The following is a 26,353-nucleotide window of genomic DNA, read 5'->3' as shown; positions in this document are numbered from 1 at the left end:
TGGAAAATTGTAAGTTTACTGAAGAGAATTTGGAGTGGGGTTTTAGATTTGAAAGGACCATAGGATCATCCAGTCTAACTTGCAAAAAAAAAAAAGAAAATCCCAAGAGGATGAATGATGTGGTGTTGGCACATTGGAATCTCTACATAAAGCAGAAATTATCTTAATACATTTTCATCTTAGATTTCTATCCAAAAGGGTATATTTACAAAGGCTTTGTTTTAGTGAGGTCTTCAATTAAAAAAATGACCCTGTGTGAGGAATTCTGAGGACAGGGTTTATGGTATGTTTCAGGAACATTGTTCGATATTTAAATCGTTCTTACCTTGGAGCTAGCCCAAATGGACTGAGAAGTGTTTGAGTTAGTTGCTATTTGTAACTTACTTTTTACAGTTTTAATGTGATTTAAAGGAAGATACCCTTGGAAGTGCTTAGCTATGGTTCATACCCATAATCATTTTTCTGTTAGTTCTTAAAACTTTACACGATGCAGAGGAGTCGACTGCATAAGTGCAGTCTATTTTTTTTCCTCAATGAAGCAAATGAAGCAGTATCTTAAATCAGGATTTCCTGAGGTTCTGGAATCTTATTCCTAACTTTTCCACTGGGTCACCTCCAAGTCCTCCTCTTGCCTTTGTCCCTGGTTGACACGAGTCAGGCCATGATTTGTTCTGCAAATGGATACAGTGCTGCTCTGAGGCTGTGCTTGCTGGGGAGAGAAATCCTTCAAGGGAAATAAATCTGGAATGGCCCAGAACGTTAGTCACTGGGTTGCTCCAGAAGCTTTTTAGAGCTTAAGTCTGAGGTTTCCAAATGGGTGGTGAAATTTAACAGCATCTGATTTTCTAAAATTACCAAAGGAGAATTGTTTCAGCCCTTCCTTGATTTGCAAAGTACTCGCTTTTGAGTCCTCTGGAAATTTTTGTCAGATAAAAGATTTTTCCATGCCACAGATGTGGAAGGAATAACCCTTTCTTGCTGATAAAGGGAATTTAGTGTTGTATGGGAACAAATGGTGAATTCAGGGCTTTTCCAGAGTCTTTGGAGGTATTCATTTCTTGATCAAGCTAGACTCGAATAGCATCTTTATCTGGGTCAGCCTGTGATTCAGCCTCTTCATCTGCTTCAGCAATGGGGTAAACAAATGTCACTTGTTAGCTACTTCTTCATGACCCTTATGGACCCAGCATTAATTTGAAGCCATGCTTTGTGAAATCATCCTTGGGGCAAATGGGTTAGTGATTTTATAAAGATAGTGGGGGTTGGGGAAACACTTAAGCTTGCTTGTAATGAGCTGTCTCTTCGTTTTGATCCTCAGCCTTACTCCTTTCATAGTATTCTTTTAGGATCCCAGCCTGACTCATCCCCACTGTTCTTCTTATAACTTGGTAGCGAATCAGAGGGCAAAGGGGAAACATACTGGCTGTCAGTGGGAAACGGCTACTCCCTCTCTAGTATCGGTGTCTGTTGTCATTAATCGCCCTTGGAATGGAGAGATTATAATATGCACATTCATAGAAGTTCTTGTGTCTCTAGAACATCATGTATGCTTTGCAAAATTCCCAAGTAGTGGCGATTATTGGGAACTTCAGTCTGCGAGACATCTCACATTAAAATGCTGATAACATCTTCAAAAACCACAGAGAGGTGGGCTTTGCAGGCTTGCTTGCTGAGTGCCTTTGTGCTGTGGTTTTATTTTTTCTGAAGCACCTGGTTGCATGTACTGGGACACTGAAGTCCTAAGGGCATATTCACAGAAATCTTTAAAACCAAATATCTGTTTATTCAAAATAGCACATTATACCAAGGTTTGACCTGCATAGTCAAGCCCTAAAACCATTAAAACTGACACCTTGAAGCGTGTTAACTTGATCAACTCTGTATCAACAGTCTCACAAGGGGCATACTCTTTCAGACCTCTTCTTAGAAATTCAGGCACGGTGACCCCCACTGCCTTCAGACTGAGAAGGCTTCCCTTAGACAAAGCCCAGAACCGGGGGAACACACTCACTGCAAGTCTCGCTGCTTTTGTTGCCTTTCCTGAATAATAATTTTTGACTAGTACCTTTTAGCTATTTATAATGTTATTGTATAATCTGAGTTGGGAACTGCCTGTCACTTCCAGTTTCTGCCACCCATAAAACATTCTACATTTGGACAAAACAATAGCAGCTTGACTTTTTAAAGGAAAGAATTTCTCTTCTGGGTCCAAACTGAAGGCAGATCTTTGAGCTGTGAAACTCATTTTTTTCTTAGAAGTGTCGGTTAGGAGCTGGGTTTGAACTTCGAATCCCCTGTACGTGGACAGAGTCAGGTTTCAGGACTGGGAGCAAGCAGCATGGGCACCTGCTGCAAGGAAGACAGCACAAGTGTCACTTCAGCGGCTCCACCCTTGTCCACAGCCTCATGTCATGTGCCTTTTAGCAGGAGTTTGAAGCCCAGAATGCGCTTAATATTGTTACCAACACAGTTGAGAAATCGTTTCCAAGTTTTTATAAGAATGGATTCATTAAATGGCATGTTCTGGAAACAGGGATGTATTGAGAGACTTTGAATCTGAAGATGCTGGGCTATGAAGATGTATACCATCAGACCGTCTTATCAGAAAGAATGACAGCTTCCTAAGGTGCCTGTCTCTGCCTCCAGTACGAGGAGACGTTCCTTCTCTATCCATTTTGTTTCAACTTCTGTTCATTTGTCTCATAGCCAATATCGGACATGTTAACGATCAGTAATTTTAGAAATGAAATTATTGCAGCTCCTACTGTCAAGATGTGAACCTAAGCAGACCTCAGATTGTCTGACTTAATGGCTGGACTGTGGCAGCCTTTCCTTGATAATGGGACCTCTGTCCGCTGTGGTCAGCACACTGTCTCTAGCAGGAGGTACACAGACACATTCAGTGCTCATGTTGAGGGTAGCCAGTGGCAGATGGAGAGCCATCAGATGAAACAGTTTGACTAATCACGGCGTTTCTGAAGAACCAACTTACAGGTCTTCCTAATGTCCTCACCCCGCGCTGGGCACCGTGGCAGACACCGGGATCCCTGCCTCCTGGTGTTCTCAGTGTGTCACGTGTACTGCAGTGCACGACGCTCCCAGTCCACCCGGCCTGAAGGCCTTCACAGGAGGGTTAGCTGATTTTCCTCATTACACGCTAAGAGTAAAGAACACACGACTCTTATTTGACCCTCTTGGGATATGAGTGTGATTCTTTTTTGTATATCTTTTCCATTTTGATTTTAAAGCTAACTCATTCCCGTATAACCAAATTCACACTAAGAAAAACTGAAGAGTGTGTCTTCTAGAGCTGTGCGGCCCAGTACAGGGTCCACCGGCCACAGCCACCAGCTCAATGTCACAGTCAAATTGAGCCACTGAAATGTGGCTGGTCTGAATTGAGATGTGCTGCGAGTGTAAAAGAAGAAATTGAAGAATGTAAAATATCTTATTAATAACTTCTATATTGATTATATGTTCAAATGATAATATTGTGGATATATAGGGTTAAATAAAAGATTAAATTTTCACCTTTTTTTGTGGTAATGTGACTACTAGAAAATTTTAAATTATGTGTGTGGCTTACATTTGGATCTCATCATTACAGAATACTGAAAGTCATTCTTCTTCTGAATTTCTGGTATAAACTCTACTCAGTGACTGTTTTGTATATCCTGTTGGATTTCTTTTCATGTGTATCTCTGTCTTTTCTTCCAAAATGAATGATCAGCTGGTAGAAGGCAGGAGCATGGAAACGGTTGGTCTTATACTGATTTTCAGGGATGGAGAGGGTTGGTTGTCACCCTGACTGGGAAGTTCTGCTCTCATTCAGTGGGCATAGATCAGATGTGCTCAACATCCTGTAGAATATCACAGAGAGTTCAAAAAATACAGTAAAGAGGGAAGTAGGCCAATCCAGGAGTGGCTGTACTCGAGCTCTCTACTCTTCAGGTCTGTTCTTGAACTAGAGAGCTCTTCTTTTTCTGACTTTGTTATCAGGCTCTGGGCATTCCCACTTCTCAGAGTAGTGCACTGGGCTGTACCAAGAAAATGTACAGTCTTTAAGGAAACCATATGCCCTAAAGGCACTCAGAGATGACACTCAGTTAGTGTGTAGGGATCCCTTGGAAGGGAGCTGCCTTTATGTCCTTGAGACCAGATAACCCCTGTTAGGTAGATTCTAGCTGGTACAGCTGTGTGAACCTGGACAAATCACTTAAGCTCTCTGAGCCTCAGTTTTCCCCTCTGTAAAATGGTGATGATGATGATCGAACCTTCCTCATAATGAGATAATTTCAGTAAAGCAACTTATGCTGTACTTATTATGTACTTTGCACATAGTAAGTGCATCATAAACGTTAGCTGTTATTGTTAGCATCTTGGTAATGATGCTAACCTCAAATGCTAAAGGCAACCTTTGGTATGTTATTTGCAATCCTGTGTGATTTGGGATTATTTCCTACCACCACATTTTTGAGAATGCATTATTTTCCGAATGAATGAATGCCAAGTCCCCTCAGAGGGGAATGGATACACTTAGAATGATCTAGGGTTTGGGGAACAGAGCAGTTTCCTCTGTGTATCATGACCTCTAACTCTTAGAGCTGCTTTATCACGGGCGTTTGTACTCACTGACTGTGTACTTCATAAGCTGATTTGGCACTGACCCTCCCTCCTATCTCTTAAAGCCCTGTGTGCATTGGTCAGAAATCTCAAAATGTTAAAAGGGACTGCATTTCCAGGCAACTTCAATCAGAAAGTCAGAAGAGGGAGAACGGGAGGAAAAACTACCCGTGGGAGAGATCACAGGTGAAGTGGAAAGAGCAGGTCCTTGGATTCAGGCAGACGTGGGCTGTGGTATCTGCTCTGCCTGACGCTGGTCAAGCGATCTTGTGGGAGTCGCCTAACCTCTCAGGCTTTCCCACATAGAATGCGACCGATGTCCTTCACAAGGCTGTGTTCATGACTCACGGAGATAACCTAAGTGACTGGAGCTGTATCCGGGCCAGTGGCTGTCCATCCTTTCCTTGCTTGGCCTGACTTGCGTGTTGCTCTCAGTTTCATAATCTCCACTCCCTTCCTCTCACATCATGAGAGTATACAGAACGCCAGTGAAAGTTACATCCTCTGCTTTGTAGCAGTCGTGACTTGGGAATACGTTTAAGAACATGGAGTTAGTTATCTTCTGTTAGAGCCACATACAGAAATTGGAGAATTGTTTTAGTCCTTTTGAATTTATTCACTCCGACAAAAGTGAAAGTTTATATCTCACTTGAAAACACCACTTCAAAAAAGTTTCCCCTCCCCCCTGTTAGAAATTATAGGTTAAAGTAGCCCAATGAAATATAATTAAATGTTCCCATTTTTCCATTTAGTTTATACCCCCCATATCTAAAGTAATATATTACTTGATGTCAACTATAGCCATCTCCCAGGTACCTTTCTGTGATTTTTACCAGATTTGCAACATTGTGGCTAAAGAGAATACAGTTATTTTTAAAGTAATTCATAATTAAATGTAATTTAGTAGTTTAATATTGGCCATGTGATCTTCTTGACTTGTATCTTCCAATCATAGAATTTAAGACCTAGAAATTATTTTCGGACTTCTTAGCTAAACCTTACCACTTCACTGAGGAGGAAGTGAAGTCCCAGAGATAGTAAATGTTTTCCCCAAAGTTCCCCAGCCTGTTATTGATAAAGAGATCTAGAACTCATGTCCTCCTCAATCGTCTAATTTTTCTTCTACTGCACAGTGGCTTTGCAGTTGTTTTCCATATGATACAGTAACAGTCGTGCATAGGTAAGGCATTTGTACTTTTTTTTTAAACAGAAGTCACAGAAAGGATGCAGTGTGTGATAAACTCCTTTCTAGTTTATGGACTAAAACATCTCTCTGCCTTCAAAAGGGTAATGCAAAAAGTGACCAACAGGGGGCAGCCTAATACAGCCTTTTGGATTAATTCAATTCACTTTAAAAAATTACCCAAGCTCCTAATGAAGCCAGCAAAAAACATCTGTTGTTTTATTTATAGCCACAATTTCTACGAAACATATTCTGTAGCAGATGAAGAAGAAGTTGACAGCTCATCATTCATAAAGTTTCTGAGGCCTAATCTGATAGAACAAAATGTACAAAACTCCCCCTCGTGGCTCAGGCCCTATCACTTCCCTTTCAACTGAAGACAGAGGTGGCGCAGGGAGAAGTGGAGCACAGATTGTTACATTGTTAAGAAAGAGGCAACTGTGAGGCTAGAATGGGGGAAAGGAATACCCCGCCGTGATCAGTGATTGCTTTCACCTCTGCCGTCCCCCAGCCGGAGTCACTGCGTACTTTTTCATTAACAGCGTCACAGGTATTGCCTTATAGGAAGCCAGCATTTTCCTTACCCTCCCGCTTTTCGCTGGGAAGTTTGAGCAGTGTGCTATGTACAAATTGTTACCAACGTATTTTCTATCAAGAATCTCAAGTGCTGATTAAAATTGCTGATTGAATAGTTGTCTATCTGGGTCCAGCTAAATTTTTGACTTGACTCTTTTTCTTTCACCAGTTAGCTTTAGTTTATTTCACATAGCCACTTTTTCCCTGCTGACTTTTAAACAATTATAAAAATACACCCACTCCTCAAACACCACCTATCTATATTTTTTAGCTTATTTCCGACAATTTTTTGGGAATATGGTCGGAATTCTTTCTGTAATTAATATATATTTTAGATTTCACTTCTATCTGTAGGGCCTCCTGATTATCACAGTTAAAAAAAAAGGTGGATTGATCTGGGACAAATAAATCTCTGTAGCATAGTGCTATTTATTATCCTTTTTTGTGTGTGTGAGAATTTAGTGAAGTGATCCAAGTGCTGCCTTTGATGGACCCATCTAAAATTGTTATCCTTAGACAGAAATTCATAAGCAGAATAAGTCCATGAATTTCTTTAGCTGAGAGGTGAATCGCCTCTTGTTCATTTCACTAATGATCGTAGTATATTGTGAGACAGGAGAATTTATTAGCCCACCAGAATTCATCACATCTGTCTGAAGTTGTGAAAGTATATTGCTTCATTTTTTTTAAAAACTGATTCCTCATAAAATTATTAAGGGTTGTGTTTACGTTTACCTCAAAACTGCTACCCGTAATTACATATGGATGGCTTAGTTTTATTTCAGTGATTTTTAAAAGCTTTTGATTGAAAAAAATCTGACTGAATAGTGTCTTATTTGCTTATGTAGTATTTCTGCATTAACTAATAGGGAATTTTCTATTCCATATTTTCTAGCCCCTTGTCTTTTTTGCCTTTATTTTCTTTTTCTTCCTGATCCCACAGACAGTTCCTTTCTTGCCTTTTTTCTCTCTCTCTGATCATGAGCTCTTTAACTCCCTTCAAATACTTATTGAGCATTTCTTAGTAAGATTTCATTTTGGAATCCTTTGAACTATGTTACACAATATATGTATTTGTAAATTATTTGCCCGGCCCTTTCTCTACCTGACGATTAACCAGAATAGTCCATTTGTGCCTTACTGAAAGTAATGTTAGCCAGCTATATTTAGCTGAATAAAACCCATTACATCCTTGGGGAAGAATGTGCTTAGTTTAGCCTTATGAGAAAATATTTAATAAATGCTGTCCTGAAAATATTTAGCCTGGCTGAGAGGACTGGCGAGGGTTCAATCCTGATAAAGCAGAGGTGATGGTGAGAAGCTGGCCTTCCCGTCCAGCTCAGGTTGAACAAACGCACCTCTTGTCACTAAGGGTTGTAACTGTGGGTGTCTCCTGTTGCCAAGTGCTTTTCCACCCGTATTCTGCAGATGTTTCAGTGTCTTCTCATGGCTTTGCAACCTCCAGAATGGCATCATGCAAAGCGTCTGCCAAAGCAGGCAACTAAGATTCGTGATGTGGTTACCGCTCGCCTTGAAGTCGATCTGCTCTTTAAAATCCTACCTTTACCACTTCCTGCTGGCGTGACTTTGGCCAACTTGCTTAATTTTTCTTCGCCTCAGTTTCCTCATCTGTAAAATGGGGACAATTACAATACCTCCTAAGCTTGCACAGATTAAGTGAGATCAAGCACACGCAGCCCTGGGCACAGTTTCCAGGACTAAGTTCAGTACGTGAGAACCGTCTATTGTAGCAGGTTCTAGCAGAAGTAGTAGTGGTAGTAATTTGACAGATCAGCCTTTCTGATATTTCCTATTCGTCTCCTCCCCCCTCCCCACCAGAATTGAAACGCCTGAGTCCTCTCGAATGTGGTCCAGTGGGAAAAGCACTGGTGTGAATGTCAGGAGAACTGGGAGCTAGTCCTCAGCCTGAACTTACTGTGGGGCCTCGACGAGTTGTGTCCCATGTGATCCCTCTCCACACAACAGGACACAGACGCACGCAGCAGCACAGCCCCGACCACTGATCTCTCTCTTTTGATATCTAATTAGATGTGATATCAAATATACTTAGATTTGATAGCTGGGCCCTCTGAGTCTGTCAGCATCCTCTACCTGGCACATGTTTAGATGTTGGGCTGCTGGGATCTGGTGTAAGACGAGCCCATGAAGCCCAGGGCATTTAGGTAAGAAGTATGAAGGAACAGGTAGGAAGGTTAATCATTGGGTTTCTGTCTCCCACCGAGATCTGGATTTTCTCTCTGTGACTAGTGGCCTAACCTTAAATCCTACCACTCAGAGTGTGGTCTGAGGACCAGCAGCATGGGCATCACCTGGGAGCTTGTTGGAAATGCAGAATCCGGAACCCCACGTCGATCTGCTGAATGATGTTATTAATATGCACGTCAAAGTTTAGGAAGCACTGCCCTTGGGAATATTCCAATACACAGAAGATGTCTCCTAGATACCTATGGAATCGGTATTTGATATTAATTTTTTTTCTAGACTTGTTTCTTTTCTCTCTTTAGAGGAAGTGTATTGACGTGTTAGGCAGCTTGGGCTGCTGTATCAAAATACCACAGACTCAGTGGCTTAAACAACAGAAATTTGTTTCTCACAGTTCAGGTGGCTGAAGTCTGAGATCAGGGGCCAGCAGGGTTGGGTTCTGGTGAGGGCCCCATCCTGGCCTGCAGACAGTTCCCTCGCCTCTGTGTTCTTACATGGCGGAGAGAGAAAGAGGAAGCCCTCTGGAGTCTTTTCTTCCAAGGGCGCTGATCCCATCATGATGGCCCCACGCTCATGACCTCATGTGAACTTCGTTACCTCCCAAAGGTCCCATCTCCAAATACTATCACGTTGGGAGTTGAAGCTTCAACATAGGAATTTGGGGGACTCAGCTTGGTGCATAGCAACTGATTTCTGCAACTTACTTTGAAATGCATCTAAAAAGTAAGATGGATCAAGGGATGTATGGGCGATAAAGCAAATATAGTAAAATGTTACTTGTAGAATCTAGCGTGACGATATATGGGCATTCACCATACAGTTCTTTCAACTTTTTGGTATGTTTAAAAATGTCACAGAAAAATCCTGCTCTCTCTAGTTATGAGAATGGAATCTGGTGGTTCTTTTCTCTGATTTCCATCCAGGCTTTTTTAAAACTGCCTGTTCCGCCTGGCCGGACAAATACGCCTCTTTGGCAATTCCTCCCTCTCTGTGCCTCTTTCCTCAGTCAGCTGACGTCCTGCTTTCACGCAGCTCTTGAGGTTCCAATCTCGATCAGAACGCTTGCTTCTGGTCTCTGGTTTCACCAGTAACATCTTTCTGTCCAGTTCGTCTCTTGGCTCTGCCCTCTCCTGCTCAGAGGGTCCTGTAATTCTTGTGAGAGATGAGCTTCTCAGGTTGCATTGGAAGCCCCTGCTGTGTTATCCTTAAGCATTTCTATCGTTAAATTTTATATGTTTGACTGAAATCTATTATCAGATATAAAAGGCGGAGAAGAGAGTGTTCTCCTCAGTTTCACCCTGAGCCTTGGAGATAGCATGGCTCACCTGGTGGAGCACCCAGGTCCCTCTGGTTATTAAAGGCGCTTCCACTGCTTTGTCTTTATGATGTTAATTATCTGCATTTCAAAATAGTTTATAGTGAAGGAGGATGTAGTCACTTGCTTATTGGGGGGGAAGTACAAAAACTGGTTATATCGGGGTAGCCTTACCTGAACACACCAGAAAGTACTGTGGCCACTCACGTGTGGGCTCAAGCATCAGATACCTGTGTGTCACGTGACACTTACCTCAGTTACCCTTTTAATTAGGGAACTTGGCAGGACATTTTGGGAAACTTATCACAAGTTTCTTTTCTTGACTGGAACTTGTAGACCCTGGTGGAAAGAAACACGTCCAAGCCGAACTTAGGAACGCTGCTTATGAGCTTTGTGTCCTTGACCAGATGACTTAGTTTCCCAAGTCTCAGTTTCCTTGCCTTTAAATTGGGGAAAATAAGGACTGTAGGTCTTTGAACTGCTGTGAATAATAAGCGAAACCATGTCTGTAAAATGCTTCCTGTGAGCAGTGTGGCTTCTAATTGATATTCAGTAATAGTCATTCGTTCACTTACTCATTCAGCGAACGGTCAAGCACCTGTTGTGTGTGTGTGTGTCTCATGTGATTTTCCCTTCTTTCCTTCCTTTTTGGTCACACTTCGTATGAAATCTTTCTGAGCCGACAGACCAACTCCCCTTATAAATCACTATCCTCCAAAATCCCAGAAACTCAACTCTAAGTTATTTTCCTGGTGGGGTGAGAGGAGTCCCTTTCTTCCCCGTTTACCTCCTGCTCAGCATTTTAATTTGCTATACACTGTCAATTGTAATCTTTAAATCGGACTCCAGTTTAAGTGATGAGAATCACAGTGAATTAGGCTAGCCTGTCAAAGATTAGGTATAATCTTGCGTTTCAGTTATCTCTTAACTCCAGGCTTTAGCTAAGGCCGTCAGAAGCCAAGCCGGAGTATCTGCTCACGTTTGACAGTCTTTGCTGATGTTAGTTTCCTGTACTAGTCTGTTGTCTAGAATAAAACTAAGTGAGCCGTGGATCTCAGATCCCTTTCCTTTGTTTTTAAGCTGTGGAACAGAAGAGATAAGTGGGAAAAGATAACCTTAATGGTATTAAAGACTAATTAGGGTCTCCAAAAAGATTTGCAGACTTCTTGTTTAAATCTGCTGACAAGTCTTTTAATTCCCTCCAACTAGTTATCTCTGAAAACGGTGTAGTTAGGACTGAAGATTTATTTTCATGTCTACTCTTTTTCCTCCCCTTTTCAGTTGGTTATACTTTTTTTTCCTGCTTCTTCCTCTACAAAAAAGTCCTTGTCTCCACAAAGTTCAGTATCATTCCAACTTCATTTTTCCTTTACATTCAGAAAAGTGAAGTATAATAACTCAGTATGATAGTCCTTATAGGGGAAAAGAGCAATATATTGAAAATAATGTGATGTTTTAGATAGGACTTTTGAAAAGATATTGAGTGTGTTTATGTATGGAAAGAAAGGCAAAATGCAGATGTCTACCCCATCAAATATGCTTCCAGTTTGCCACCTTAAAAAAGTATGGAGAATTCTGTCTATCTTAGTTATAATAGTTTCTGGTCTTAAAGTTTGCCGTTGCAATTGGGTATTTAAAAAAATCTATTAACGATAATAATGAAAAAGATTACATGAATTATTCTGAATAATAGCTACCCATTAATTTGTGCTTTCTACATGCAGAGCACTATGCTTACCATGTTTATTTATATTATCATTTAATCCTGTTATATTCATAGTTGTTCCATTTTATAGATGAAGATACTGGTGTTCAAGTTCATTAACAAGCCCAAGAGTACGCTCAGTAAGTGGCAAAACCAGGACTAAAACCCAGGGCTCTCTAGTTTAAACCTGTGCTTAATAATTTATCTACTGCTAATTAAACAGGTGTGTTCCAGTTAACTTTAAGGAACCCATAATTGGTTTTTTGCTTTTAGTTTCTTACCGGTATTATCTAAGCCAGCATTTGTTATGACTTTGCCCATAGAACTGAAGGAGTTTAAACGTTCAGGGTATTAACCATTTTAGGCATAAAGTAGGAACGTGCTTATAGGGTTTATTTAAGAAAAGTATTGGGGTTTGTTAGATTTTTACCGAGCAGAATGTACGTTGTTCATTTGAAGTAATGAGAGGTTGTTTCAGACAGAAATAAAGTTTTGATTCAGCCACAGTTAATAGACAAACATCTTGATTTAATATTGATCCTCACTTTGCATATACTCTTTCTTTCCTGTGTATGGAATTACATTTTAAAAGGTAAGTGTCAGTTTTTCATATACTTCCTAGCTGCTTCCATCAGTAATGAAATACTTGGCTTGGGCAGTCTCTGGAGTCCCAGAATTTCAGCTTAAACTTTCCATTCGTCCCTGCCAGGCACTAACTCTAAAATATCTTTTTTGATGGAGAACGCCTCCAAAAGGTGCAGCTGTGTGCCGGTTTCATCTTGCATTTTGTAGCGCTGTTGGCACCGTTCAAGGGGAGGAATGCCACTGTCTCCCACACACCGCTGGTGCCCAGGGACTGTTCAGGCCTGTCCCTGTTAGTGGTTTGGGAAGGAAGGGCCCGAGTCTGGAGAGAAGGCTGTCTTCTATTCTGTGTGATGGGTTGTCACCAGGGCAAAGGGGGGAAAATAGAACTAGTGGAAAATGCAGCATCTGGTGTGCTATCAAAACTTCTTTGTACAACCTGGGACACCTCGTTCGCTGGTGCTCTTGTCAATGTTGAGGCCTGGTTCCTCCTTTTTTCTGAAACAATGTGTGTCTTGGCTTCACCACTTTTAGACCTTTCTACTCTTCTTTCTTGTTGTCTTTCTCCTTAAGTAATACTGATTTCTTTTGATGAAAAATTATTGAGCTAAGTGAAAAACTGGTGTTGGATTGGAGTAGGGAATCTACAAATCCGCCCCAATTCTTAAGAGTAGAGTAGGTTCTCCAGACTCAGACACTGGCTACAGCAGGATTCAAAACCAAAAAGCATTCCTCATTCGAGTATAAAATCTGTCTGGAGGGGCTGGCCTGGTGGTGTAGAGGTTAAGTTCGTGTGCTCTGCTTTGGTGGCCTGGGGTTTGCGGCTTTGGATCCCGTCTCGCACCTACACACCACTCATCAAGCCATGCTGTGGCAGCATCCCACATACAAGATAGAGGAAGATTGGCACAAATGTGAGCTCAGCGACAATCTTCCTCAAGCAAAAAGAGGAAGATTGGCAGCAGATGTTAGCTCAGGGCCAATCTTCCTCATACACACAAAGAAACCCAAAAAAACCTGTCTGGAAAATGAAATCTAATGAGAATTTATATGTAAACTTTGTGAGGATCATGCTGTGTTGATTTGTGTTTTGTTTGATACCCACCATCTGTGATATATATATATATATATATATATTTATTTTTAGTTACATTGTGTTTTGGTTTATTGACCTGTATGATGTGGTGCTTTGTTATGGACTTTTTAGAGAAGAACTAGCCAAATTTGGTAATTCCTAGCTATTGTCATTTCCTGTTGGAATTTCTTAAAATGGAATCTAATGGAAAAGTAAATATTGACCCTGTGTATTTAATACATTTAAAGATACGGTTGATTTTAGGATTGTTGAAATAGTTAATATTTCGCTTTAGAATGCGTTTTAGATTTTTGATATTAATTGATCCTGTTGCCCAAAGTAGACAATGTGAACTTTAAAGGTGTCTTGGGTAGGGCTTCCACAGTCCCTGTGTTTAAAAATTTTAGAGGGGAAATGGGTTGAATCACAGATATTGTGCTAGAGAATAGGAAATCCTTGAATTGTTATTTTAAAAAATCATCTCTCCTTGTAAAATTTACCTTTTAAAACTCCCATTGCAAAACCTTGATCAGTTGTGATGATCCACACGGTAAGAAAGCTTTTTTTCAATCTTAAAAATTCAGTGGGAAATTCACTTGATATATTACAAAAGCAGGACCTGTACTTCCTACTATCCATGTCTAGTTTTTGTCTTTTTAAATACTCTGGCGTGCACTTCAAGAGAAGCTCCGATGCTGTCGCAGATGCCTGGCAGCCACCACAGCGCTTTTTAGAACTTCGTGTAACACTTGCGTGAATGAAACAGAGGGTATTTCTGTAGCTCAGGGTACTGCAGGTGGACTGTATTTTTTGCCAAAAAAACATTGAAAGGACTAAGGGAAGAAAGTTTTGCTTTTTTTTTTTCCCTTCTTCAATCTGAAGCGAAGAAAAGAGAGATGGAAACCCTTTTATATGTAATATTTGCCAATCTAGTAATATAACTGCTGGGTGCATAGTTCAATCACAGTTAGGTGAAATCTTTAATTATCACTTAATTTAACTTTCCTATTTGCCTGCAGAAATGATCGTGTTGATAAGATTCTGGAAGGAGATAAACCTGTGTTAAGTAATTCCATTTTCTGTTGCCAACTTTAAGAATTTTTTTATTTGGAAAAAAAAATGCTGTGTAATTTGAGGGAAAGGAAAGAGGAACTGGGCATGTTGGTCAGACATGTTGATGTGGGGTCGTGTGTTTACTCTTTAATCTTTAGCGTTTTCATCTTGGCCTGTGCTAAGACCTGTAAGTTGGAGAGGGCTGGAGAGAGACACCATAGTGAATCCTAATTAGTACCATCTCTCTACTCCATTTCTACCCTTATGTTTTCCTCCTGTTACATGTGCTGATAGGATGATGTTGCATTTTGCTCAGTGTAGAAGGCATTTATGGGGGAGGATGTTTTTGGGAACTGATAATCTTCTAAGGCAAAGGGAAGTAGTTTCTAAGAGGAAATGATACACTATTTCATTTTATAGAATTTTTTTTATTTTACAATGCTTTTAATTAAAAAGACTATGTGAAACTTTCGAGACATTTGTATTTTAATTGCTTTTCAAATGTACTCATATTTTAACATTTAGAGGTTTGGGGGACGTCATTGCTGGATTCTTTTGAAGGGGTCACCCGCATAATTTGCTTATCTTAATGTCATATTGTTACTAACCCAAAACAGATTGCCAGCTCCATTCCTGGACATTCTGATGTCAGGGATTTGTGGTTGTACCCGGGAGTCTGTCTTCTAGGAAGTTCTCTGGGTGATCCATAAGTTCAGGCGGGCGTGGGAAACGCAGGAGAGCTGAAGTTCCCATTCAGCTCTGCAGAGTGACTGTCTAGAAAGTCGATGGCATATCTGTCCTGCCTCTATGAAGTCCCAGATGTGGTCAGTGATGTTGCCGTAGGACAGTCACCCAGGAAACTGAGTGCACGGAAAACTCTGCATGCCCTGAGTTCCAATGTCGCTTAGCCCTGTGTCCTGATTGTCCTGTCCTCAGGGATGGCTTTATTTATAGTGGGGTCTTTGTGGCACACAGCCAGCTCAGGAATCTTTCATCTGCTAGTGACAAAATTTGCCCTTACTCAGGCCATAGGAATGTACCCTCCAATACTGTGGTCACTAGCCACATTTAGCTATTTCAATTTAAATCAATAAAAATTAAAAATTCAGTTCCTCAGTCGCGGTAGCTGAATTTTAAGTGCTTAGGAGCCACTTGTGGCTGGTCACTGCTCTATCGGATAGCACAGCTCGTAGAACATTTGCATTATCACAGAAGTTCTGCTGGACAGTGCTGCTGTAGGATTTCCTTTCGTTATTTAGCTCTTCTCCTTTTATCCTGGGTAGGTGCAGGGGCTAATAGAGTTAGGTGGCAAGGTCACATGTGTGTGTCTATCTCAGGGATTTTCCAATCTGGAAGGGTCTTAGACCACAGGGTCTAGGATTTGCAAAATGACATAAATCATACTTAATTCTCTGAGGTCAACATTTTAATAACATAATTTTACTTTATATCATGAATCTGTTGTTGCTCTGTGCCGACTCAGTATTAGAAAGGTCGGCTTCATTAGGAGTTTGCTTAACATGACATATGGCTTGTAATAAAGAATCACACCACTAAAATCTCATTGAAAGAAAATTGTAAATATTTAGTCTTTCTTAGATTATATAAACTATGTATTCCCTGATAAGAGTACACAGTGATGAACCTTAAGTGTCTAAAAAGTTATTTATTGATGGCTAAGAAACAGGTTACACGGGGAGATATTTTCATAAAGACTACCGTTTATTTATATTTTGCAGTTTGAGAAATTTGAGGTGAATATATTTAGCTCCCTCTTCTGGTATATTATGAGAAAGATATTTTTACTTAAAATGGTTTCATATATTTTTGGAGTGAGAATATAGTTATCAATTTAATGTTGAAGGACATTGTTTGTGAGTGTCATCCAAGTTGTTTTTTTACTTTTGTATCATTACAATTGACAAAACATGTAAATAAAGTATGGATAAACAGTTTATGAAAGCATCAGACTTCTTAAGATATTTACTGACCAAAATATATGTAAACAAATAAAGGCCTCGACAGCAGGTACAGGGGGACTTAACCTGAGTGTCTAGTGGCCAATGAGCGTTTGTACTGGCTTCCATGTCTGACATGAGGCCTGCCCCTGACATTTATGGGGCCTATAGCCAGAGTACAAAAGGAGGGCCAGGTATCCCATGTTTCAGTATTTTGAAGTTATAAATCACGTTGACAAACTGTTCAGTGAAATCTGTTCTCTCCTCCTGTCTGGACAATTACTCCTTCATAACAACCAGGAGGCCGGATTTGAATTCAGATTTCTTGGGTTCTGAGTTCTGCCCCAGAGCGTAGTGATATGGGGGGAGTGGCCCCCCAGCCCAGCCCTGGCTTTGCCCTGCGCTGCCAGGGCCTGGCACATCTAAACTCTATTCTGTCCTGAGCCCTCCCGCCCCCTGGGGAGGGCAGACTTGGGGAAGAGGCTTTGAGAAGCCAATGGGGAGAGGAATTCTGGGATTCTGGGTAAGAATCTTGAGGGTGTCCTAGCAGAGAAGAGGTAGGCATGTCCCCTTGGCCCCAAAACTCATCACACTGTGAGAAGAGGCACAGCTGGGGCAGGGCCAGCGAGGAGCCTTCTGAAGGGCAGCGCCCAGCACAGGGCTCTCTGTTCCTAGGGCCTGAGATTGCTTCTGTTTGATAGAACTGAATGATTTTGTGTTTAAAGTTTCTTCATCGTTATTCAGTGCATTTGATTGCACCAAATGAAACATAATCGTAGGACTTTCATTGTTTGCAGCTTTGACGCTTCCGGACCTTGCAGAGCAGTTTGCCCCTCCTGACATCGCTCCGCCTCTTCTTATCAAGCTAGTGGAAGCCATTGAAAAGAAAGGTAATCAGCTGGAAGAGGGACCCAGTGACCTTGTTTCATGGGTGTTGGAATTTATATCTGTCCTTTGGGCATTCATTAAATACAATTCTTGCTACCTGTGCTAGACGCACAAGCTATTTGGAGCTGTGTCCTGGGGAAATCATCTTGGTCTAACATGGATAAAACTCTATATTAACATGTAGTTATTGTATGGAAACTATTACATTGTCCATCATTTAATAAATATAATTAACTCGCTGTTCAGTGGCCAGAAGATTTTGCCAAAATTATTGACATGCCAGATAAGATTAATAGTAGGAGTTGACTTCCAAGAATGTTTGGTACACATCTAGAATAGACACTGGATGGAGACTGGAACATCTTTCTGGCAGCAGGCTCACAGGTTCTCCAGAGAGCTGTGTTTCGCATACTCAGTCTGTTTTGTGTCCTAGGTCTGGAATGTCCAACTCTCTACAGAACACAGAGCTCCAGCAACCTAGCAGAATTACGACAGCTTCTTGATTGTGGTGAGTGTCACGGAGCTCGAAATACAGACGGGAAAGACAGTTCTTACTTTTCTGTTTCAGGTAAAGCACAAAAAACTTGAACTTAACCATTCACCGTTCTGAGTTTGAAGGGAGCTCAGAAACCGCACACAGTTCCCTCTGCCCTGTGATGGTAACCATGCCGACCTTTGATGCTCGTCTCCTCAGTCAGCTTGTGTGCACGCCTGCCTGCAGGCACACTGGCTGTCATCACAGCCAAGAGCCTCTGGGTCTTGCAGGAATGCAAAGGAGAGAAACAACCTCTTGGGATGTCTCTGGCTCTGCATCTCTACCGTCTTTCTCTTCCCCTGCAGTGGGCTACATCTAATTCATCTGGATCAGTTTAAAAAATAGTTATAAGTCAATGTCATTTAGCAAGTCTCTTCTGACCTTTGCCCTTTGCCCTTGCCATTCTCTCTGTCTTGCTTTCTTCCTTCTTTGCTTGCTTGCTTTTCTGTGCCATATTTACATTAAGTAACATCACAGTATTGTTATATTCAGTGGTGTGCTGGTAAACCAACTCTCTGGGGGGAAAAAAAAAGCCATGGTTTGTAGCATTTGCCCATTTCTGCAGTATAAACATTCCCACCATGGCTAATTTCAAGCTACCGGCATGTTATCGCTGCACTCCAACTTGGGAAGAATTGAGCATAGTTGGCCCTTGTGGGCTGGTACAAGCCGGCTCCAGCACACCACTGGTTAAATGACATCAATTAATTCAACCAACTGGTGGCTTTATTGTTTGTCCCCTCACCCCTTGGCCGTACAGAATAAAACTGTACAAATGAGAATAAATTCACTTGCCATCATTCCAGCTGGTGATCTTCTATGTCAATTTCTAGAATCTCTCAGATTCTTCATTCCCTCCCCATACTTTTTTGGTGTTAGAAAAATAATTTTCTGCTTCACATTATTTTAGCTGAATTCGAATGTTTGAACCACAGAGAGTAAAACCCAGTTTTGGAGGAAGCTCTTTCAGATGTATAATTGTGCAAAGAATGCCCATATGATGTTTAATAAATGAAAATTTGAAATGTGAAGCAGCTTATGAAAATTTCTAGAAGAGGTATTTCTGGGCAGAAAAGAAGGAGATTGATCAGATCTTTATCAGTAAATAGTTTCACTTGAAATGCACCGCCCAAATGGTTGAAGCTTTAAGAAAATTTTTTTTTAACTTTCATTTTTCCTTTGTGCATGGAAATCAGTCTGACACATGTGCAGGGCATGTCGTCTTTGCTGCTGCATCTCCTGCCCTCCCCACAGAGTAGGTCATTAGAAGTCGACTGGCAGAAAACTCAAGGTGAAGAGACTTGTTTTTCTTTCTTTCTGACAGCTTTGCTTAGGAAACGCTGAATTTTGTCCTAGCCAATGGAAATAGAGATACGTGTTTTGGTCAGAAAAGCTGGTCAAATTGAACATGTTAAAAGTCACAGGAAATGTTTCGATACCAGAGACTGATGAGATGGGAGGTATTCGAGAAATAGTGGTTAAGTTTTAAAATGTGACCAAAAACAAATGATGCAGTTTAGCTTTAAAAAAACCTTCACACCACCTGTGAGATGGAATAAATAACCAAAATTCACGTCAACAATGTATCTTGACAGACATCTTTCCTTCCCCATTTGAGATCAAAACACACACATAGAAAAGTAGTTTCACTTGAATTCTGTGCAGTAAAAGTGAATTTTGTGGCAGAAAAAAAGAAGAAGAAGAAGCATTGTCTAAATTTAGGTAGGACTGTTTCCAGCTTGAGGATTTTTCAGTCCATAAAAATATTAGAATACCCTGGCGAAAGCTCAGAGATAAGTCACTTACACTAAAAAATCAGGGCTTTTAACCAACCCTGTGAATTACCGGTGTCTGAAAAGGACAGACGTGAGGGACAACAGCCTACTTATATCAGTTATTTTATTTCATCCACATGTTAACCTCCTTTTGTGGAGGAATGGGGATGTGCATTATAGGATGTTTAGCAGCATCCCTGGCCTCTACCCAGTAGATGCCAATAGCATTATCCCCTTGTTGTGACAATCAAAAATGTCTCCAGACATTGCCACATGTCTCCTGGGGTAGGGATGGGAATGGGGCACCAAAATGGAGAGCCAATTGAAAACTACTAAGCCAGTGGGAGGAGGGGTGGAGTGCTAGAGAGTTTACTGGTTACCATCGTGAGTAGACTCAGTTAAAAGTGGGATGGAAGAGGAAGTAAATTCCCCCAACCCAGACCTAAAGATTGTGCGGCTCTCACCTAGTTAATTTCAAAAGTCATCATGTGACAGATGTGTGTGGCCGTTGGAAGAGCATGTTAGGATAGCTTTAATTCAGAAAAGGAGGCTTCTAGAACAGAAGTCAGAAGCTCCAGCGAGCTTTAGGAGCTACATTAAAAAAATAAATAGAACAGACTGTCACCAACTCCTGTGGAATTTGACATAAGGTGAGCTTATCCAAAGACTTGAAATAAGGTTATTTCATTCAAAGGCTATAAAGGCTCCTTGGAATATACCTCATGTGTTAGAGAAGGGCGTCGGTGAATTAACATTACTTTAAGGACTTCTTATAGTTCAATCCACAAACATTTGATAAGCACATTCTATGTGCTGAGCACTGAGAGAGGCAAGGAAAGCAGGTGAGTGCCCCCAATCCGTGCCCTGGAGGTCTCGCAGTCCAGTCAAGAGACATGTAATTACCGTTCTGTCTGGGGAGTGTCAGGATAGACAGACGGCTCATCAGCGCTGCTCTTGCACGGAGAAGGCAGCAGAAACCCTGCCTGAAGGAGGGACATGTGGAATATGTAGCATCTTAATGTTTATACCTCATCGCCGAATGATTTGTCACCATTTTTAGGATGAGCAAATTAAGTAATATTAATTTGCTGGGCAAAGAGACATATTAAATGAAGCATACAGGGGGCGAAGTCTATGGGGGGCCAGCAGCTTGCCAGATAGTCAGTGGGAATGGGATGTTCCTATGGTGATGCACACACAGTTGTGTCTGACGGCCGCACTAGTAGTTGCGTTACTTCCAGTATGGATCCTTTAGGCAAAGACCTAGTCTCGCCCTTCCCACACTTGTTAGAGATGTGATATGTCTCTCCTTAGTTTTTTGTAGGACATTTAAGTGATTTAACCCTTTTCCTCTCCACCTTTTAAGGTTAATAATTCTTTTCCTCAAACTGGCCAATCCACGTTTTCTACCAGATCAACATTTCTCAGAGCTTTGTGGTGGTGTGTGATTATCTTTCATAAGATCTGCCTAGGTCGTGCAGCAAATGTGGTTTATGGTAACAGTGTGTCCAAGGAACTCTTGTGGCTTCAGGCTCAGCCGGGAGTGATTTATATCACAGCTAGTTCCTGGGCATCCAGCATACCACCTTCTCCTACTTGTGCTCAAAAACCTTGGAGTAAATTTCAGTTCTTTCTCATTCTCTCCCAGGCCACAACCCAATCCAGTCAATTGCCAAGTTATGTTAGTTCTTGATAATGCCTCACGCATTTCTAACTGCATTAAAATTCAGACTACCAAAAGTAGTATCTTCACTTCCAGCAGACCGCTTTCCAACTTTCTTTTCTTTTGAGGAAGATTAGCCCTGAGCTAACATCTGCCACCCATCTTCCTCTTTTTGCTGAGGAAGATTGGCCCTGAGCTAACATCCGTGCCCATCTTCCTCTACTTTATATGTGGGATGCCTGCCACAGTATGGCATGCCAAGCGGTGCCATGTCTGCACCCAGGATCCGAACCGGTGAACCCCGGGCTGCCGAGGCAGAATACGTGAACTTAACCCCTGTGCCACTAGGCCGGCCCCCTTTACAACTTATTTTTAACACCACAATTAATAAACCTGTTTAAAAATGTAGCATTTTGCTCATCAACCCACCTTTTCTCTGTTGAGCACACACGTCTCCAGGTAATTTCCCCCCAGGTCATCCTTCCCGTAACCAGTGCACATCCTTGAGCAGCAACCAAATGCCTTTCCTCGTTTCTAGATGCCCGTGGTCATTCTTGCCCCCAGGATCCCTCCTTTCTGCCAGGCACTGTGCCTTTTCTACCCCAAGTACTCAGAGGGGGGTTTTGATTGGAATCAGCCCGTTATTGAATTGCCTGCCTTCTTTTCTAGCTGGAAGATTTACTGGACAGATAGACCCATCTTTTCTTTCTTCTGAGATAGTTCGGGGTCCACAGGGTAGATTAGTAACACCGTGTCAGAATTAGGGTGAAACGTTCTAAAGATGTTCAAATTATTTTTTATGGCTATTCCTGACATTGACTGCTAAAATCCTGTAATATCTTACTGTTTAGTCAGTCACTCTGTTGGATTAAATTTATATTAATTCTGGGATGCACTATTTAGCAACTCAAATTTTAAGAAATCTATGGATTTGCATTTCACGTTTCAATGATTCCTGGTGAGGTTTAAGGAAACATTTCTATATGATTCACCATCCCCAGGGAGAACCTGCCTCAATCAGGGCAGAAGCAGCCTCCAGAAGGTCTTTGGCAATGTTTTAGGGGCTATGTTAGTTTGCTAGGGCTGCCATAATAAAATGCCACAGACTGGGTGGCTTAAGAGGCAGAAACCTGTTTTCTCACAGTTTTTGAGGCTGGAAGTCCCAGGTCAGGGTAGGTTGGGTTCCTCCTGAGGCCTCTCTCCTTGGCTGACAGATGGCCGTCCTCTCGCTGTGTCCTCACGTGGTCTTTTCCCTGTGTGTACGCTACAGGTGTCTCCAAGTCCAAACTTCCTCTTCCTATAAGGACACCAGTCACATTGGATCAGGGCCACCCTAATGGCCTCATTTTAACTTAACCACCTCGTTAAAGGCCCTGTCTCCAAATACATTCACGTTCTGAGACACTGGGTGTTAGGACGTCAACATATGAATGGTGGGGGGGGGGGGGGGGCCTCACAAGTCAGCCCATAGCAGGGGCATTATTTTGTGTTGCCCCAAAGTCTGGAAATGTGCTCCTAGCATCATAGGCAGGGGCTGTCACGCCAGCTGCTTTAAGCATGGGGGACAGACCTTCACAAAGAAAAATGATTCTCTTTGAAATGCCAGCAGCAATCCCTGTGAGTAACACTGTTAATAAATACGAAAGTAGCTTACGTTTGTCCTCATACTGCTTCCTTTCATGTGTCGTGTTTAAGTCAAACATTCAGCAAATTGCCCCAACCAACTAAATGTCTAAAATGTCTGAAGTATTTTTTTAATGTTTCTATCATAGATGCTGCCTCCCTGGACTTGGAAATGATTGATGTGCAAGTTTTAGCAGATGCTTTCAAACGCTATCTCCTCGACTTACCAAATCCCGTCATTCCAGTAGCCGTTTACAGTGAAATGATTTCTTTAGCCCCAGGTTTGTTTTCTCTTCTGAGAACCTCATTGAACATGTATTGAGATGTGGGTGTGCTTGTCAACTTTCTTAAGTGCTGCATAGAAAGAGAGAACTTTTAGAAAATATTGGTAGGGATCTGCCCTCCTCTTCCTCTACCCTCCGTCGGCACAAATTCCCACACCATGGCATCCAGTAGGAGTCCCGGATCCTCATTTGCTTAAGAAGACTGCCTGCAAGTTGAAATGGCTAATTGTCAACCTTTTATCAACATTCACGAAGTTCACTGTGTCAGCGAAGGCCACAGAGTTCCCAGAGCCATCACTGGATTCAGGGAACCGGGACGAGGACCCAGTGGCTGGAGCTGTTCTTGCCCTCTTCTCTGAGTGGCCATTACAAAATGTGTTGAGGGAAGAGGCCTAAATTAGTTTTCGGAGCTAATGCTCAGTTGAAGTGCTTTGGGGACAGGAAACTGTGGTTCGTAACCTTCAAAGTTAAAACCTGTGATACTTATCAGATGCTCCTCCACATGAGCCAATCACGCTTGAAGCTGCTCCATGGAGGGCAGACCTCTGCCAGTACACCCTGCACCTCTTGTGGTTTTCTACACCCAGAGTTTCTCGCATTTCCATTTGACTTGAGACTTCTACTTTCTCATAATGCCTTTTCTAATGAGAAGAACGCATGTCCTGTCTGCTTCTTCTGTTGACTTTATTTTAAACGACTCCTTCTTTTGTAGCTAGAAGAACAGAAATTTTCTAGGTGTTTATTCAGTGGTACCTAGAAACTCTCTTATTCTTTTTTTTCTTTCTTTCTTTCTTTTTTTTTTTTAACTCGTAGAAGTACAAAGCTCCGAGGAATATATCCAGCTGTTGAAGAAGCTCATTAGGTCGCCTAACATACCTCATCAGTATTGGCTTACACTTCAGTATTTGCTAAAACATTTCTTCAAACTCACTCAAACCTCCAGCAAAAATCTTTTGAATGCAAGAGTCCTCTCTGAACTTTTCAGCCCTCTGCTTTTCAGATTCCCAGCAGCCAGGTGAGTGAAAGCAGAGAAATCTGTATTTTCGGGTGATGTGGGTAATCGAGTTGATTGGTCATTAAGCTTAGTCTAAAGATACCAGTTCGCAGGTGCACGTACATATTTGCACCAGACACATTCACTTGAATGTGCATAAATGCAAGTGAGTTGGTTGTTTAGGGAAAAGGTTTCTAATAAAACTCTCTTTTTCGTAGCTCTGAGAATTCTGAACACCTCATAAAAGTTATAGAAATTTTAATCTCCACCGAATGGAATGAACGACAGCCTGCACCAGGTAATGCCTTTAGAACATTTAAAAATCTCTCATTGCTCATTTTTTAGAGCCTGAAAAATGGTGGCTTTGGGCATCCTCCTAAGGAACATACGTTTCTTGTAGAATTGAGATCCATAATAACATGTTCCCTTGTGATTTAAAGACAAAACAGCTGAGTGGTAGTGTATATTCAGATTTCAATATTTGTGGATTTTGAATGATTTTAGTTTCGGATGAGCGTTGTTGGGAGAGCTCTCCGTTCCCCTCAACTTTTATGCTTCCAGTTGTTGCATAAATTATGGAGTTCATTTTAATTGTTGACAGTTTTGTTTTTCTTTCTATTACTTACAAAGTAGGGGATTTATAATTACTATATAATTTAAACTATTTTGGAATGTGTTTTTGGAGGCAGGTAGGCTGAGAAATGTCTGTCAAAATAAACACGTTCAATAATGCAAGCAGTATGAACCCAGGGTGTTCACTGTAGCATGTTAGAGCAAGCCAGACACTTCTTTGAAAGCAGGCTGGCATTCAGTTAGCCATTTAACAAAGCAGGAAATGTAGACATGTTAGAAGTGGATTTAATTTAAATTGATGTATTTTTCTTCTACTGTGGAAAGTCTGAACAACCTTACTTTGCCATATACTGGTTAAGAGTTAGCTAATAGAGGCTGGCCATTTAGAATAATGATTTGGGTCCTAGAAGTGAAGTTTCAGGACCAGTAGAAGGTGTTGCTTGTAGTCCTAATTTATGCCTAGAATTTAAGTAAAACATCATGAATTGATTGTTTATTGTAGGTAACTCATGCAAATGACCAAATTTATCTCTGTATGAGCAAGCATGGAGAGCCAGTTATCAGTGTCACGCAATGGAGAATTCAGTTGTACTCTTTTTAGTGTTACATAGCCAGGCTTGGGCTTTTCTGCATCTGGATGGGGCAGCCCGAGAGAGGCGAGGGCCTAGGCCAGACCTGTAGGGATAGGGAACTACTTACAGTGCAGGCGTTGGGAAGGGCATCGGTGGACAGGCCCAAAATATGGTATCCAAAGGTGAGAGAGGCAGCAGAAATAGTACATATGGCAGTCGTGGCATGTTCCAGATGTTCCAAATCACGGCAAGTGGCATGTTCAACACGGATACCCCAAACTGTAGATAAACTGCATCGGGAGGTCTGTCAACATGTATCGTCTAGTCCAGGGGTTGGCCAGAAGGTTTCTTCTCATGTGACTGCTGGGGTCCTTTGTTAATGGATTTGGAGCTCTGTCTTGGAGTTCAGAGGCTCCCTGTGGGCTCAGTAGGAGAGAATGCAATGTAGGTTAGAAGTACCCTGTGATGAGGGGGTGGGGGCAGGGGTAGAAAATGGCACTTGAATTATTTATTGACTAATCACATGGGTGGGGAGGAAGTGGACTAGCAAGAACAAAGCAGGACCCTGGGCCAAAGGGCTGAGCCATGATCTTTATCTTTCACTTCCTCCTGACTCGCACGGAGGCATCTCTCAGAGACTAGGGGGAGAGCTGGGCCCTGCTTGCAGTGAAGGGCCAGGGGATAGTCCTGGTCTTCTCAGTGGCTACCCCTCTGGAAGAAATCCCGACAGGGATTGACAGATACCACGAACGAATTTGTCAGATGGAGTTTTTGAGAAGTTCTACTACATGGGGTACAGTAGATGTAGGGTCGGTGGTGGAGTTTAATTAGTCTGGTGTAAACTGGTTAAATGTCTAGCAGTTTCAGCCTAATTCCACCAAAGGAAAAATTGATCTGCAGCCATTTTCGTAATGCACACTTGAAACTGCTTGATGTGGTCATAGACTCTACCTACATTCTTCTGAGAAATTGTGTGCCGGTGTTAAGGGCGGATTAGTTCCATCAGCTTTGTTGAAGAAGGATAAAGCCTTGAACGTTTGCTAGACCAGCCCAGAATTCATGCACCCTCTTCAAAAAGAATCCAAGTAATTTTTAAACCCTAGTTTGAGCCCTTTTTCCCTTTGGGTGATATCTTTTAGCCATTCTGGAACTC

The 26,353-nt window shown here is 41.7% G+C and overlaps 1 protein-coding gene and 2 long non-coding RNA genes across 5 annotated transcripts in view; 1 reads left to right on the top strand and 2 right to left on the bottom strand.

Annotated features, from left to right (window-relative positions):
• The window catches only part of PIK3R1 (phosphoinositide-3-kinase regulatory subunit 1), an 83,511-nt gene that overhangs the window by 37,393 nt on the left and 19,765 nt on the right, over positions 1–26,353 (top strand). For all 3 annotated transcript variants that reach the window (XM_023625591.2, XM_070246802.1, XM_070246801.1), the window contains exons 3-7: positions 17,091–17,183; positions 17,615–17,689; positions 22,927–23,058; positions 23,875–24,076; positions 24,274–24,353. In XM_023625591.2, coding sequence (XP_023481359.1) covers positions 17,091–17,183; positions 17,615–17,689; positions 22,927–23,058; positions 23,875–24,076; positions 24,274–24,353 — 582 coding nt within the window. The remainder of the gene's footprint in view (positions 1–17,090; positions 17,184–17,614; positions 17,690–22,926; positions 23,059–23,874; positions 24,077–24,273; positions 24,354–26,353) is intronic.
• Positions 16,039–22,451, bottom strand: LOC138919925 (uncharacterized). The gene is made up of 2 exons (XR_011430519.1): positions 22,297–22,451; positions 16,039–19,068 (listed from the first exon to the last, which is right to left on the bottom strand). It is a non-coding gene; the product is annotated as an uncharacterized lncRNA (long non-coding RNA).
• LOC138919924 (uncharacterized) lies at positions 22,930–25,624 on the bottom strand. Its single transcript, XR_011430518.1, has 2 exons — positions 25,328–25,624; positions 22,930–23,131 (listed from the first exon to the last, which is right to left on the bottom strand). It is a non-coding gene; the product is annotated as an uncharacterized lncRNA (long non-coding RNA).

This window comes from Equus caballus, chromosome 21 (assembly GCF_041296265.1).
Source record: "Equus caballus isolate H_3958 breed thoroughbred chromosome 21, TB-T2T, whole genome shotgun sequence".
NCBI lineage: Eukaryota > Metazoa > Chordata > Mammalia > Perissodactyla > Equidae > Equus > Equus caballus.
The sequence above is the reverse complement of the archived record's forward strand: the minus strand, read 5'-3'. Positions and strand labels throughout refer to the sequence as shown.